The sequence below is a fragment of the Saccopteryx leptura genome, chromosome 3 (genome assembly GCF_036850995.1).
Source record: "Saccopteryx leptura isolate mSacLep1 chromosome 3, mSacLep1_pri_phased_curated, whole genome shotgun sequence".
In the NCBI taxonomy this organism is placed as follows: Eukaryota; Metazoa; Chordata; class Mammalia; order Chiroptera; family Emballonuridae; genus Saccopteryx; species Saccopteryx leptura.
In genome coordinates, this window is record NC_089505.1 from 187,693,260 (window position 1) to 187,710,723 (window position 17,464).

Below are 17,464 nucleotides of genomic sequence, written 5' to 3' on the forward strand. Positions count from 1 at the left end.
AGATAAATTCCTAGAACAATACAACCTTCCTAGACTGAGTCATGAAGAAGCAGAAAGCCTAAACAGACCAATTAGCAGAAAAGAAATAGAAAAACTATTAAAAACCTCCCCCCAAATAAAAGTCCTTGCCAGAAAACTACAGACCAATATCTCTAATGAATACAGATGCTAAAATACTAAACAAAATACTAGCAAATCGAATACAACAACATATTAAAAAAATAATACATCATGATCAAGTGGGATTCATCCCAGAATCTCAAGGATGGTTCAACATACGTAAAACAGTTAACGTAATACACCATATCAACAAAACAAAGAACAAAAACCACATGATCTTATCAATAGATGCAGATAAAATACAACACAACTTTATGTTTAAGACACTCAACAAAATGAGTATAGAAAGAAAATATCTCAACATGATAAAGGCCATACATGATAAACCATCAGCTAACATCACATTAAATGGCATAAAACTGAGGACTTTCCCCCTTAAATCAGGAACAAGACAGGGTTGTCCACTCTCTCCACCCTTATTTACGTGGTGCTAGAAGTTCTAGCCAGAGCAATCAGACAAGATAAAGAAATAAAAGTCATCCGTATCGGAAAAGAAGTAAAGGTATCACTTTTTGCAGATGATATGATCCTATACATCGAAAACTCCAAAGACTCCACAAAAAGATTACTAGAAACAATAAACCAATACAGTAAGGTCGCAGGATACAAAATTAATATACAAAAGTCCATAGCCTTTCTTTTTTTTTTTTTTTTTTTTTTTTGTATTTTTCTGAAGCTAGAAACGGGGAGAGACAGTCAGACAGACTCCCGAATGCGCCCGACCGGGATCCACCCGGCACGCCCACCAGGGGGCGACACTCTGCCCACCAGGGGATGATGCTCTGCCCCTCCGGGGCGTCGCTTTGCTGCGACCAGAGCCACTCCAGCGCCTGGGGCAGAGGCCAAGGAGCCATTCCCAGCGCCCGGGCCATCTTTGCTCCAATGGAGCCTTGGCTATGGGAGGGGAAGAGAGAGACAGAGAGGAAGGAGAGGGGGAGGGGTGGAGAAGCAGATGGGCGCCTCTCCTGTGTGCCCTGGCCAGGAATCGAACCCGGGACTTCCGCACGCCAGGCCGATGCTCTACCACTGAGCCAACCAGCCAGGGCCCATAGCCTTTCTATATGCCAACAATGAAACATTAAAAAACAAACTAAAAAAATAATACCCTTCACGATTGCAACAATAACAAAAAAATACCTAGGAATAAACATAACAAAGAATGTAAAGGACCTATATAACGAAAACTACAAAGCATTGTTAAGAGAAATCAAAAAAGATACAATGAGATGGAAAAATATTCCTTGTTCTTGGATAGGAAGAAAAAATATAATCAAAATTGCCATATTACCCAAAGCAATATACAAATTTAATGCAATTCCCATCAAAATTCCAATGACATTTTTTAAAGAAATGGAACAAAAAATCATCAGGTTTATATGGAAGTATAAAAAATCCTGAATAGCCAAAACAATCCTAAAGAAAAAGAATGAAGCTGGGGGCATTACAATCCCTGACTTCAAGCTATATTATAGGGCCATGACAATCAAAACAGCATGGTATAGGCAGGAAAATAGACACTCAGACCAATGGAATAGAATAGAAAGTCCAGAAATAAAACCACATATATACAGTCAAATAATTTTTGATAAAGGGGCCAACAATACACAATGGAGAAAAGAACACCTCTTCAACAAATGGTGCTGGGAAAACTGGAAAGCCACATGCAAAAGAATGAAACTTGACTACAGTTTGTCCCCTTGTACTAAAATTAATTCAAAATGGATCAAAGACCTAAATATAAGACCTGAAACAATAAAGTACATAGAAGAATAGGTAATAAATTCATGGACCTTGGTTTTAAAGAGCATTTTATGAATTTGACTCCAAAGGCAAGAGAAGTGAAGGCAAAGATAAATGAATGGGACTACATCAGACTAAGAAGTTTTTGCTCAGCAAGAGAAACTGACAACAAAATAAACAGACAGCAAACTAAATGGGAAATGATATTTTCAAACAACAGCTCAGATAAAGGCCTAATATCCAAAATATACAAAGAACTCATAAAGCTCAATAACAAACAAACAACCCAATAAAAAAATGGGAAGAGGACATGAACAGACACTTCTCCCAGGAAGAGATACAAATGGCCAACAGATATATGAAAAGATGCTCATCTTCATTAACTATTAGAGAAATGCAAATCAAAACTACAATGAGATACCACCTCACACCTGTTAGATTAGCTATTATCAACAAGACAGGTCATAGCAAATCTTGGAGAGGCTGTGGAGAAAAAGGAACCCCCATTCACTGTTGGTGGGAATCTAAAGTAGTACAACCATTATGGAAGAAAGTATGGTGGTTCCTCAAAAAACTGAAAATAGAACTACCTTATGACCCAGCAATCCCTCTACTGGGTATATACCCCAAAACGCAGAAACATTGATAGGTAAAGACACATGCAGCCCCATGTTTATTGCAGCATTGTTCACAGTGGCCAAGACATGGAAACAACCAAAAAGCCCTTCAATAGATGACTGGATAAAGAAGATGTGGCACATATACACTATGGAATACTACTCAGCCATAAGAAATGATGACATCGGATCATTTACAGCAAAATGGTTGGATCTTGATAACATTATACGGAGTGAAATAAGTAAATCAGAAAAAACCAAGAACTGCATGATTCCATACATAGGTGGGACATAAGAATGAGACTAAGACATGGACAAGAGTGTGGTGGTTGGGGGGGGGGGGAGGAGAGGGAGGGGGAAAGGAAGGGGAGGGGGAGGGGCACAAAGAAAACTAGATAGAAGGTGACAGAAGACAATCTGACTTTGTGTGATGGGTATGCAACATAATTGAATGACAAGATAACCCGGGCATGTTTTCTTTGAACATATATACCTTGATTTATTCATGTCACCCCATTAAAATTAATAAAAATTTATATATAAAAAAAGAAAATATATAAGTTTTAATATGTAGTGTTTTGTTAGTTCCAAATATTCTCTAAATTCCATTAATTTTTTACACAAAGCGTTTTTAAAAGTATACTTCACTTCTAACTAGTGGGATTATTTTTAATTTTATATATTCATTTGGGGAAAGAGCGAGAAAGAGAAAGTTGGGGAGAAGCAGGAAGCATCAACCCGTAGTTGCTTCCTGTATGTGCTTTGACCAGGCAAGCCCAGGGTTTGGAACTGGCGACCTCAGCATTCCAGGTCAAAGCTTTATCCACTGCACCAGCACAGGTTAGGTGGGATTTTCTAATTGTCTTTTAAGATTAATTTCTAGCATAATTGAAGCGCAGTCAAAGAATGTAATCATTCTTTATACGATTACATCCTTCAAACTGGTGGAGATTCGTTTCATTTTTCCAGTATATGGTCAACTTTTTTTTTTTTTTTGCATTTTTCTGAAGCTGGAAACAGGGAGAGACAGTCAGACAGACTCGCGCATGCGCCCGACTGGGATCCACCTGGCACGCCCACCAGGGGGCGATGCTCTGCCCACCAGGGGGTGATGCTCTGCCCCTCCGGGGCGTCGCCATGTTGCGACCAGAGCCACTCTAGCACCTGAGGCAGAGGCCACAGAGCCATCCCCAGCGCCTGGGCCATCTTTGCTCCAATGGAGCCTTGGCTGCGGGAGGGGAAGAGAGAGACAGAGAGGAAGGCGCGGCGGAGGGGTGAAGAAGCAAATGGGCGCTTCTCCTATGTGCCCTGGCCGGGAATCGAACCCGGGTCCTCCGCACGCTAGGCCGACGCTCTACCGCTGAGCCAACTGGCCAGGGCCTGGTCAACTTTTGAAAATGCTCTATATGTTCTTGGAAAGCCTTTAAAGGTAAGTATTCTGTAGTTATTAGATGCAGTATATATATTTCCATTAGGTCAAATGTGTTAACTCTATATCTTTACTGACAAATATTTTGTTCTGCTTTTTCTACCAATTAGAGGGAAATTTATATTAGTATCTCCAACTATTATTGTGGATTTCTCTATTTCTTGAGTTCTGCAGTTTTTGCTTGTATATTTTGAGGCCATGTTTTTTACGAGCATATATATATTTAAAGCTATTATTATCATCCTTATGAACTATTTTCATTTTATCATTATGAACTATTACTGAGTACTGTGGTAATGCTTTTATGCCTTAGTTACTATCTTTAATGATATCCCTTTGACTGCTTTCTTGGTTTGCATTAGATATCTCTCTAGAATTCTAAAGTGTAAGTCTGGCGATTCTTGACTGCCCAAGTTTTTTTTCTTTCTTTTTTAGTATTTTAAAATTGCCATTTGCCTATCTACTTTATTTACTGTTGTCTTCTTTTTGTGGTTCTAGCAGTATGTTGCTGTAAGACTTATGAAAGGATCTTGTTTCTTGAGTGTGTATGTAGGACAGGTCTCTATTTCTCTTTGTTGATTAGTTGGTAATGGTCTTTAATATACTGCTTTGACTCCAGACTTCAAACTTACTGCTTCAGCCCAAAGCAGGTGGCTCGCATGTGTTGTTTAGCACAAGGAAATTAGGGAGAGGAGTCAACTGTTATGACTGGTGTAATTATGGATCCCAAATAATTCTCCCTGTCAACATCCCAGGTGACCATGAGGTTCCTTCTCTATATTGACTCAAGACTTGCTCCTCAGGTACTTCTTCTTCAGCATCATGTTTTGAATTAGCTTTTCTTTTTCTGTTACAAGTTTCAGCAACATAATTCTGTTCTATCTTTCAAGAATTCCTCAAAATGACTCATCCACCTAGAACCCTTTCTATTCTATTCCAGAGAAGTTATGTGTTTGTTTTCATATTGCTGTGTATATTGTTCTCTCCTTTCATTAGTTCTGAAGGAGGAATGGGCCAACACGCAAGTTGTTATCAGCATAAAATTGCCAGTTTTGTTTTGTGTGGTTACCAAGCTAATTTTACCTCAAATCTCTGTTTTTCATGGTTCAAAATAAGCTTTGATATGTTCACACCGTTAGCATCCACTGTATCACCTACCGTTAAACTCTTCACGTCCTCCTCCACATCTTTCTCGAACTGATGTAAATAAAAAGGCCTATATGTTTTTTCAATATCTATAAAAGAAAAACAGTACTTTAAATTTCTAAAATAAAATTTAAAATCTTAATAATCTATTATTATTGAATAACTTACCTTGATCTGTGGGAAATCAGTAAAATAATTTTTTTTTTTAGGTGAGAGGAAGGAAGATAGGCAGACTCTTGCATGCGCCCTAACCGGTATCCACCTGGCAGGGTAACCCCCATCTGGGGCCCACATTGGAGTACCGAGTTATTTTTAGCACCTGAGGCTGAGGCTCCATGGAGCTATTCTCAGCGCCTGGGGCCACGCTCAAACCAACTGAGCCACTGGCAATGGGAGGGGAAGACAGAGAGAAGGGGAATGGGGGGTGGAGAAGAAGATGGTTGCTTCTCTTGCGTGCCCTGACCAGGAATCAAACCTGGGATGTCTGTATGTTAGGCTGACACTCTATCCACTGAGTGGTTGGGGCCAAAAATTTAAATTCCAAATTAATAACTTTTTTGAAAAGACTAACAAGATGAATTACTAGGTAGACAGAACAAGGGACAGTGTAACACTGGAAACCAAGATCTCCTGCCTAATAGTGTGCAGCTTCTCTGGCTATGTAGCACAAAGCCCTGTCTAGTGTGAGTTCATCTCCAAGTGAACTAGGATGGCTAGACTCTCTGTTTCTGCCCTCTGGCAATGGATTTATTATCAGGTGATATACTCAGAACAAGGACTTGGTATAAAGAGTCAGAGCTGTTGGCATTAAATGAAAATGGCAAATACCACTCACTGGAAGATGCAGTGAACATACTTTTCCTTATTTCTCCCACTAAGTACAAGAAATTTCAGCTATTACATATAAAAAAAAATGAGGAGGCTCTGAAAGAAGGAGAGGCAAAGACAGACCTATTAGGGACTTTGGGATCTGAGAAAAGACACAAATGATGAGTTCACTGGGTATTCTTTTGCCTCATAGATTCCAGACTCAGACATAAAGAAACCAGCACCTGACAACAACAGAAGCTCAACAAGAGCCTTCTCTTTCTAGCCAGGGACAACATAGCAATACAGAAAACCAGTAGTCAATAACCACACTCCAACCAAACAACACAGCAACAAGTGTTACTCCATCCCCACCCCAACCAGCAAAGGTTAAGTGTGAGCTGAGACTTACAGACTCATGAGACAGTAACAGGGTGTCCCAACACGCTGCTGAGTATGATGTCAGAGAGGTCCAAATAAGAAGCTAGGACTTTCCTTTCTCTTTCTCTGCTCCTCTGGTATCAGTAGACTACAAGGGTAGACTGGACTTACACTTTCACCTTGCAGTAACAAAACACCCCTTCTACACCCCAATAGGGAAGTGTCAGAAGAAGCATAGTGGGGAGTCAGGACTTTCACCTCCAATGCAGTGTCCATGCCAAAGTTGCAGGTTCGATCCCCAATCAGAGCACATCTGGGAAGCAACCAATGAATGTACAACTGAATGAATGTTTCTCTTTCTCTCCCCAACTCTGCCACCTCTCTCTAAAATCAATCAATTAAAAAAACAAAATAAAACATGAAGCCTGACCAGTGGCGGTGCAGTGGATAGAGTATCAACCTAGGACGCTTAGGTCCCAGGTTCAAAACTCCAAAGTCGCTGGCTTGAGCACAGGCTCATCAACATGATTTTAATGTCGCTGGCCTGAGCTAAAGGTTACTGACTTGAGCCAGGGGTCACTACACAGCTTGAGCATCTCTCTCCAGACCACCCCCAAACAAGGCACATATTAGAAACAATTGATGAACAACTAAAGTGATGCAACTACGAGTTGATGCTCCTCATCTCTCACCCTTCCTGTCTCTCTTGCAATTAAAAAATAAAAAAAACCCATGAGATATCGCTACATACCTATCAGAATTGCTAAAATAAAAAAATATGAGAATACCAAATGTGGACAAGGATGCACAGAAATTGGACCACTCACATATTGCTGATGGAAATATATAAAATGGTAAAGTCACTCTGAAAAAGTTTGACAATTTCTTAAAAACAAAAAACAAAACAAAAGGCTAAACATGAAACTACCACACAACTTAGCTATAATATTTCACTCCTCAGTATTTATTCCAGAGAAATAAACACTTCTATTCACAAAAAAAAACACCAAATCTGTAACATGAATATTTATAGCACCTTTAACCCTAATAGCCAAAAACTGGGAACACACCAGATGTTCTCCAAGGAGTCAATAAATCAACTCTGCACATCCAAATCATGGAAGAGTACTTGGCAATCAAAAGGGAGGAGCCACCGATTCACACACTGGGATGATTCTCCAGAGAATTATGCGGAGTGGCAAAAAGCCAATCCCAAAATGTATTTTATGATTCATTTTGTAACATTCATGAAATGGCAGAATTATAGACATGGAGAACCGTTTAGTAGTTTCCAGAGAGAGGAGAGGGCTGGGGTTAGGGAGGGAGGTGGGTATAGCTATAAATCTGGTGACCAAAATGTTGTGTATCTGACTGTATCAATGTCAATATCCTGGCTGGAACACCATAGTTTGGCCAGATGCATCATTAGGGGAAACTAGGTAAAGGGTACGTGGGATGTCTCTGTGTTATTTTTTACAGCTGCATATAATTCTACAATCATCTCAAAATCAGAACATCAATTTAAAAAAAAGTGAAAAGGCATAAAAGAAAAGAAACCAAGCCAGAAGAGTCAGGCTGACTGAGCAAACAGGAAAACAGGCAACTAAATCAAAGTAGCCTTCTCATGGTAAGTGGTGAGTGGGGCTTCATTTCTCTTTTCTCATAGCAGAAATAGGAGTGCAAAATGCTTTGTGGGCTCCTAAGTGCTTTTCTACTATTTATTTTTTCTTCACCTGATTTTCTTCTCTTGCCTCTAGAATCTTGGCAAGATCCTCGGTAACGCAGAGGAATGGGAAGATGTTGCCAGCATGTGGCAAACCCATACCCTTTCCATCTCCCTCTGCAACAAGCCCAATCTAAATGACTTTTCAAAAGTGCCAGGTACACAAGGGGAGGGAAAAGAGATCACAAAATCTAAGAAACAAGAAGGCTGGTGGAAGCAACCCAAGTTGTATCCATCAACAGATGAATGGATAAACAAAATGTAGCCTACACACAGAGTACCCCTCAGCAAAATAAGGACATTCTGACACAAGCTACAGCACGGATGAACCCTGAAGACATTACGCTGAGTGAAATGAGCCAGTCATAAAAGGACAAATGCTATTATGATTCTTCTTGTAATGAGGTACCCATAGAGACAGAGTAAAGTGGTAGCTGCCCAGAGCTGGGACAGAAGAGCATTGGGGAGTTAAGTGTTTCATGGGGACAGAGTTTCAGTGGGGAGGATGGAAAGGCTCTAGAGATGGACAGTGGTGATGGTTGTACAATACTGTGAACATATTTAATGCCACTGAGCTGTACACTTAAAAGTGGTTAAAATGGTAACTTACATGTTATGTATGTTTTAACACAATTTTTAAAAAGTTAGTTATGAAAGAAACATGCTTTTGGGTGGGATGGCATCTTTTCATTGAAAAATATATTTGAAATCTAATTATCAGTTTGAAATTGCAGGTGGAATTTAGTTTTCTGAAGACTCAGAGCAACTTCCTGACATCTTCCTAGGAAAATCCTGATGCCAGTGACCATGCACAGTCATAAAAGATGCCTCACCAGCAAAGGTTGGCCGTGCTTCTGGGTCCGCCTCCCAGCACTGCTTCATGAGGCTGATAATTTCCTTTGGGCAGTGCTGAATGATGTCGTCCACATCCGGCCTGTTCCCAGATTTGATGCACATTATCAACTGCCGCTCACAGATAGCATCTATAAAACAAAGATTAGGGTTAGACTGTTTTTCAGGTCTTCTCTCTGGGAGGGAGGTGACAGAACTTGGAAAATGCCACTCATCTCTCCCTGTGGCCCTGTGGCAAGAAGGCACATGACATTTTAATTTCTGTAGATGAAAGACAGGATTCATAAGAAAATTGCCTTCTGGTGGAACAAATAGAATATTAATGAGTAACTTAAGTTGTAGAGGGATAATTGCTATTCAAGAAGTAAGTATAAGGGGTTCTGGTAAAACAGACTCTGCTGGAAGGTCAGAGAAGGCTTGGTTGAGTCCAGAAAAATAAGGAGTGATCCAGGTAAGGAGGGAGGAAGGAGGACTCAGAGAGGATTATTACTGGGTAGGGAAGTAGGATATAAATAGATTGGAGGTTCCATAAATCAGGATGTATCCCAGAATAACTGAGTATATTGACTCACGAAAGAAAGGTAAGGAATAAGGCTAAAGAAAAAAGCAAAAGCTAAATCAGGAAGGCCCTTGTATGATATCTTATTGAGAAATATGAACCTTATCCTTAAAGCCACAGAGTACCTTGGAAGGATTTTAAACATTTGAGTGAAATGGTCCTGTTTCCTTTTGGGACGACAGTTGGGGAGGCAGTGTGAATGGCAGATGAGCAAGAGGGGTCTACAGCAGAAATACAAAGGGTTGGGCTAAACAGAGTACAGTAGTGACAGAGAGAAGTGGATGGATTCAAGATATATCTTGAATCACAGATGTACTTCGATGTGTGACTGGGTGTGGGAGATGAGGAACAAGGCTGAGTCTGTGATGACCAAGGTTTCTGGCAACTTGGCAGATGGATGGTGACGCCATCTGCCAAACATAAAGAGAGGGCAAGTTGAGTGGGCAACAGGGAGAGCAGGCAGAAGATGAGTTTGTTTGGGGGTGATGTTGCTTTGGGGTTGCTCTGGTACATGTAACAGATCTAACACACGAGCAGATACCTAGGCCAGGGAAATATAACAGAGTTGAGAGGCATGGGCAAAGAGGCAATCATTACATCATGGGGTCTAATAATTGTCCAAAGAAGAATAGATAGGAAAATGTCCATCAGTTTAGGCACTTAACGGAAGAATGACTATTTATATATCTGTTCTCCAACACGAACCATGTCTGTCTCATCTTCACATTCTCAATTCTGAATAAAAAGTACCCATATAAGTTCTGAAATGAAATAATTCTCGAACGAAGGAGTAAGTGAACAGAACAAAGTATCATGTGTTCACCCTGAAGTACAAAAGGGTAAGCCCTCATAAGCAGAAACAAGTAAGCTTTCCTGTCCAGGGAGAACCCTGGAATATCACAGCACCTCCCATGCTTAGGTGCATTATCAAGGCTCCTATTTGTCCTGTGACCCCTGATTCCTAAAATGAGACTACTCAACAAAAATTTGTCGAGTACCTACTATGCTTCTGGCACTGTGCGTGTAGATACTTGCTTTGGGGTTGCTCTGGCACATGTAACAGATCTAACACATGAGCAGATACCTAGGCCAGGAAAACATAACAGAGTTGAGAGGCATGGGCAAAGAGGCAATCATTACACCATGTGGTCCCAGCCTTTGTGAAGCATTATAGTGTAGTAGGTAAGACAGACATTAAATGAAAAAACATTTTTTCTTTATATAGTAAGAGGAGGGAAGGCAGAGAGGCAGAGTCCCACATGCACCCTGACCGGGATCCACTTAGCAAGCCCCTATAGGGGGGTGCTTAGCCCATCTGGTGCTGCTGCTCCATTGCTTGGCAACTGAGCTATTTTAGTGCCTGAGGCAAGGCCATGGAGCTATCTTCAGCACCCAGGGCCAACCCGCTACAATCGAGCCATGGCTGCAGGAGGGGAAGAGAGAGAGAAAAGCAGGAAGTGGACGGGTGGAAAAGGAGATGATCACTTCTCCTGTGTGCCTTGACTGGAAATCAAACTTGGGATGGCCATATGCCAGACTGATGCTCTACAATTGAGCCAACTGGCCAGGGCCAAATGAGCAAACAATTTATACTTTTTTTTTTTTTTTTTTAGTGAGAGGAGGGGAGGCAGAGACAGAATCCCACATGCACCCCAACTAGGATCCACCGGCAAGCCCACTAGGGGATAATGCTCCGTCTAACTGGGGCCCTTGCTCCACTGCAAATGGAGCCATTTTCCAGCACCTGAGGTGGAGGCCATGGAGCCATCCTTAGTGCTCAGGGGCAACTTGCTCTAATTGAGCCTTGGCTGCAGGAGTGAAGGAGAGACAGAGAGAGAGAGAGAGAGAGAGAGAGAGAGAGAGAGAGAGAGAGAAAGAGAGAAAAAGAAAGAAAGAGAGAGAAGCAAGAGGTGGTGAGGTGGAGAAGCAGATGGGTGCTTCTCCTGTGTGCCCTGGCTGGGAATTGAACCCGGGACTTCCACACACCAGGCCGACACTCTACCACTGAGCCAGCTGGCCAGGGCCAACAATTTATACATTTTAACTGACTTCATTAAAGGTCATTATTTCATTTAGCAATCTTGATTAATACCCAAGTCCCATTCTTTATAAATATCTTACTTTCATACGGCTCCTTATTTGCAAATATTGCCCAAAGTACTATGGCAAAGCTGTAGACATCTGACTTTTCTGAAGGTCGGGCATTGATGTCATTCAGATGCTCAGGGGCCATATAGTAGAGAGTTCCGCCATTTTTCTTAGAGAGACTATTCATCTTCCTCTGCTCGTTATGTTCCTCGTTAGTCAGCTTACTCCACGTCTTAAAGGAAGCAACGCCGAGATCAGCTATCTGCAAGATATCAAACCAATGGGATTGCTCTGTGAAGAAGGCTACAAATGAATCATATTTGTCTTAAAATTTGGGGCTTATCCAACAGATAATGGTTACACTGGCTAGGTTGAAACAGACTTGTAGGAACTTTATATTTACTCAGCCTAAGAAATGTTCATGCAAAAAAACCCCCCAAAAAACAAAAAACCAGGATATTGGCTGGAGGAGCTGGTAGGATGGGAAGAAAGAGGACAAAACAGAAGATACTTCTGACATGAACAACAAAACATGTTTGTTCTAATTTCTCACTGACTCTGTATGTGTTCAACTATTTCTGGACTAGGGAACAGTGTCTTCTTCACAGCAGACCTGTGCAGCAGAAGCAACTGGGGGCTACACCTTCTATCTCCCAAATGGTGCCCAGGGATGCAATTTCCAAGGATTCCAAAGATGCACTAAGGACAGGGCTGTGGTGCTATTTGTTTTGAGTCATAGCTTGAACCTAAGAGAAGAAAGGAGGGTGAGGGGTAGAAAGACAAGATGAAAAGCAGAGAACATCACCAAGGTCAAACACAAAACATAGAGAGCAGTGGCCAGGCACAATGACAGGACAATACAGTTGAGAAGAAATCAAAGGTGACAGTTTCACCTCTAGGAATCCAAGCACTTGAGGAGGAATCCTGGCATGGGATTATAGAAATGCCACAGATTCTAACCCAGAGACATAGAGATATGTTATTAGTGTAAAAAGGGAAACTACCTTTTAAGACAGGGTAAGAATCTGTCTAAGACAAGAACAAAGTGTCAGAAGCAGAACCTCCCGGCAGAGAGGGATGCTGTAGAAGCAGCTGAGTCCTTACCCCTAGACACACCTCTTTCAGAATTCTGTGCTTGGATTCCTGGTGCCATGGACAATTCTCTATGAGGACCCCACCTACTTAAGTCTTGCTCTTGAGTGGACAACCAAGTCCCTTTCTCACTTCCTTTACTGCAATGGGAAGAGTTGGGAGTTTTCCAGTGGTGGGATTAGCTGGTTTGCACTGGTTTGGCAGAACCGATAACTAATTTTTTTATTGAATTCAGCAAACTGGTTATTAAAATGGCACTTGTAATCAGGGTTCTCTCTAAGGTGGGGTTTTTCAAAGATGAACATATGTTCAGAGAAGAGAAGTCACCTGTTTCTAAGATATCAAACACAATGACTATTAGTCTAATTGGCTTACTTCTAAAGGAATGGAATCCTATTCCTGTGAAAAGATGATTAAGGATAAATTACACAGCCGATGATGCTTGGATAAAAGTGAAAAAAATCGCAAGTAAGGACACTAATCAAGAATATGGAAATATCATAAATAATAGTTTTGGTTTTTGTCAGGTATTTAATACTTTTTTCATTAATATTTTAAAACTCTTCTTTTTTTGTATTTTTCTTAAGTGAGAAAAATGCAGAATGCAGAGAAGAATGCAGAGAGACAAGACTCCCGCATGTGCCGGACCAAGATCCACCTGGCAATTCCACTAGGGGGCGATGCTCTGCCCATCTGGGGTGTTGCTCTGTTGTGGCAGGAGCCATTCTAGCGCCTGAGGCAGAGGCCATGGGCCTCAGCACCCGGGCCAACTCACTCCAATTGAGCCTTGGCTGCAGGAGGAGAGGAGGAGGAGGAGGAGGAGGAGGAGAGAGAGAGGTGAGGGAGAAGGGGTAGAGAAGCAGATGGTCCCTTCTCCTGTATGCCCTGACACAGAATCAAACCTGGGATGTCCACACTCCAGTCCAACGCTCTACCACTGAGCAAATTGGCCAGGGCCTAAAACTCTTTCTTAAAACATAATCTAGTTTTGTGTACCTCTTTTATTGTTCTTATTTAAGTAAGTATTAAATGCATGAAATAATAAACTACCTTTCAGCATATTGCTTTTTTATACTTAGAATGATCATTAGGGTAGAGAACCAGTTGTTAAATTATTTGAATCCCACCGCTGAAGTTTTCCAAAGGAAACATAACAAACGCAGATGAAAGTAAATGATGACATAAAAAAATATAAACCTTATCAAGTCTTCATTTTCTTTTCCAATCTTTGGTATAGCCTTCCAGCACTACGACCACCAGTTAGAAACTGAGCTAGGCCATCCATCCTTTTAGAGTCACCATGTACAAAAAAGGATTTAGAGTGAAGAATTAAAACTAAAATCACTCCAGTCTTCTATAGGCCCTTTGAGGATGGTTTACCTTAATGTGAAAGTTGTCATCAACGAGGATATTCTCAGGCTTCAGGTCCTTGTGTATCACACCTTCTTCGTGTAAATAGCACATTCCTTCAATTGTCTCCATGATTATCCTTCCTTTTACAGAGAGTGGGATACCGATCTAAAACAAGTGACATTAAGTCTATGAGATGGAGAGGTAATCAAAATGGCCAAAGCAACTGTTTCATTCAAGCATAGAGGGGGTCTACACCTGAAGATACAGTGACCAGGCTGTCCCTATCCTGTTTTACAGCATGGCTGACCTTGTGAAACAAGCCCCCTCTTGAGGAAAGAGTTCATTCTGGGTGCTAACGATATATTAACGGTGTGCTTTTCAGTATAAAACTAAAACTTCCATGGCAATATGGTAATATATAAAAATGTTATATAATTAATCTCCTTGAAAACAAAACATCACCATCACCACCACCATCATCATCATCATTTAGGATTATTTAGAATGCATGCTTACTACTTAGCATGGTACCTGGAGTGTTTAGTGCAGGGATCCCCAAACTTTTTACACAGGGGGCCAGTTCACTGTCCCTCAGACCATTAGAGAGCCGGACTATAAAAAAAAACTATGGCCTGACCTGTGGTGGCGCAGTGGATAAAGCGTCAACCTGGAAACACTGAGGTTGCCGGTTTGAAACCCTGGGCTTGCCTGGTCAAGGCGCATATGGGAGTTGATGCTTCCTGCTCCTCCCCCTTCTCTCTCTCTCTCTCTCCTCTCTATAATGAATAAATAAAAAAAAATAAAAAACAAAACAAACAAAAAAAAAAACTATGAACAGCCTGACCAGGTGGTGGCGCAGTGGATAGAGCATCGGACTGGGATGCAGAGGACCCAGGTTCGAGACCCCGAGGTCGCCAGCTTGAGCACAGGCTCATCTGGTTTGAGCAAAATCCCATCAGCTTGAACCCAAGGTCGCTGGCTCCAGCAAGGGGTTACTCAGTCTGCTGAAGGCCCGCGGTCAAGGCACATATGAGAAAGCAATCAATGAACAACTAAGGTGTTGCAATGCACAATGAAAAACTAATGATTGATGCTTCTCATCTCTCTCCATTCCTGTCTGTCTGTCCCTGTCTACCCCTCTCTCTGACTCACTCTGTCTCTGTAAAAAAACAAACAAACAAACAAAACTATGAACAAATCCCTATGCACACTGCACATATCTTATTTTAAAGTAGAAAAATAAAACGGGAACAAATACAATATTTAAAATAAAGAACAAGTAAATTTAAATCAACAAACTGACCAGTATTTCAATGGGAACTATGGGCCTGCTTTTGGCTAATGAGATGATCAATGTCCGGTTCCATATTTGTCACTGCTAGCCGTAACAAGTGATATGACGCGCTTCCAGAGCTGTGACACTTGCTCCCCGCGTCACCGGTAGTACTACTATACGTGAGTGATGCTGCGCTTTGCGGCACTGCCACATGCAGTACTCCAGGAGCACAGGATGGGGATGCATCCTGTGCTCCTCTCACTGACCACCAATGAAAGAGGTGTCCCTTCAGGAAGTGCAGCGGGGGCCGGATAAATGGCCTCAGGGGGCTGCATGCGGCCATAGTTTGGGGACCCCTGGTTTAGTGAATGAACAGATATAACACATATAAAAAAATAAAATAGGCCCTGGCCAGTTGGCTCAGTAGTAGAGCATCAGCCTGGAGTGTGGAAGTCCTGGGTTTGATTCCCAGCCCAGGGCACACAGGAGAAGCGCCCATCTGCTTCTCCGTCCTCCTCTCCTTTCTATCTGTCTCTCTCTTCTCCTCCCACAGCCAAGGCTCCATTGGAGCAAGTTGGCCCTGGGTGCTGAGGATGGCTCCATGGCCTCAACCTCAGGCACTAAGAAAAGCTGTGTTGCTGAGCAACAGAGCAACACCCCAGATGCGCAGAGTATCACCCCCTAGTGGGCTTGCCAGGTGGATCCCGGTCAAGATGCATGCGGGAGTCTGTCTCTGTCTCCCCTCCTCTCAATGAATGAATGAATAAATAAATAAATAAATAAATAAGTAAAATAAAAAACATTCTCTGTGGTATACTAATATGATGTCCTATGTATTAGATATGTGGAAAATGTCATGGAAATGTATGTATGAAACAATGTCAAGAGAAAAAAAGAATACAAGGGTATGTGCTCACACTGATTAGAGACATGCAAAGATTAATCTATGAAATGACATGATGTTAATTCTAAAATAAATTTAATGTCTATTTTGTGGTTTGTTACCGGGTAATTCAAGTCTCTGTAGAGTCTCAGGTCACTCTGACAATTGTATTCTAGTCTATGAACATATGTGTTAATAGAGAATTCCAGTTTCTATTTAGAGTAATTAAACACTAGATTTGCTTAACATGAAAAAACACAAACTCTCACTCTGTGTGTGTATGTGTGCATATGCACAGTCCCTAGTTTATAAACAGGCTGTTTCTTGAAAATTTTTATGTATGGGGTAGGCCAAAAGTAGGTCCATAGTTGTTAGTATGGAAAATAATAATTAATAAATAATAATACAAGAATAAGTTCTGTGTGTCACGCACTCACGGCTATAAACCTCCTTTGCCCACCCCTGTATGGTGGTTGTTAATAAACAGGAAAAATAATTTAAATGATGGAAGTTAGATTCCCAAGTTAACCCCGCAACCCCACAAACCTCATCTAACTCATAACATAGCTGAACTATACAGTGATTATAGCCTGATCACCACCACACAAAAAATTGCCAAAGTTGCCCTTCTTCCATGGTATACCTTTGGACTCAGGAAAAAAATTCAGTGAGTAAAGTAGACCCCCTTCTGATCCACCGTCCTGCTTCTCTCCCTCTCCCCTCATTCTCTTGACCTTCTTTTGAGCCCCAATTAGGTGCAGCTTATCTGCCTGCTCCCTGGAAAGCCTATGTACTTACTTCATTCAACTGGTCTTATCTAGATCTTTGGGGGGAAGAGCAATGTGATCAAATGGTAATCCAAGGTGATTACCTTTTATCTTTCCCACAGATATTTGTGAGAGATGTCTGTGACTTAAAAGAAGAATTGACATAGCTTAGGCAGTCGTGAGGTCAGGGGAGAAGATGGGAAAAGGGGAGGGTGTTTGCCACACAGACAGTTACAGCCCATGACTCCCATAGGCAACCTATGCTGTGCCCAGCCCAGTCACTACATTTGTGAGTGTGCCCACTCGGAACACTCTTGCTCCCTTGCACATGCTACTTTCCCCGTCCAGAACACTTACTCGCTAATTATCTGCTTCAAAACCTCTACTCTCTGTCAGATTTGGGCTGAAGTGTCCTCTGTTTGGAATCCTTTCCTATCTACCCCATGCAAGGCTATGCACCTCTCCAGTGCCCGCACAGCACATGAGATTGTGTGTCAAAACACCATACACCATTCTTGTATCTATCTGTCCTCTTTATTTGTCTGTCATTATTTGCTACTGCTTTCTAAAAGCTGGCACAAGACTTTGCTTTTAATAACTATTTTAATAACAATAAAAATGCTTCAGAGTT

General features: G+C 41.6%; 2 protein-coding genes across 9 annotated transcripts in view; both read right to left on the reverse strand.

Annotated features, from left to right (window-relative positions):
* The window catches only part of NQO2 (N-ribosyldihydronicotinamide:quinone dehydrogenase 2), a 698,677-nt gene that overhangs the window by 632,705 nt on the left and 48,508 nt on the right, over positions 1-17,464 (reverse strand). The gene's annotated exons all lie outside the window — the stretch shown is intronic.
* RIPK1 (receptor interacting serine/threonine kinase 1) overlaps positions 1-17,464 on the reverse strand; it is a 58,118-nt gene that overhangs the window by 20,344 nt on the left and 20,310 nt on the right. For all 8 annotated transcript variants that reach the window (XM_066377049.1, XM_066377048.1, XM_066377046.1 and 5 more), the window contains 4 exons: positions 13,935-14,072; positions 11,496-11,724; positions 8,797-8,946; positions 5,065-5,141 (listed from right to left, as the gene is read on the reverse strand). In XM_066377049.1, the coding sequence (XP_066233146.1) occupies positions 5,065-5,141; positions 8,797-8,946; positions 11,496-11,724; positions 13,935-14,072 (594 nt within the window). The remainder of the gene's footprint in view (positions 1-5,064; positions 5,142-8,796; positions 8,947-11,495; positions 11,725-13,934; positions 14,073-17,464) is intronic.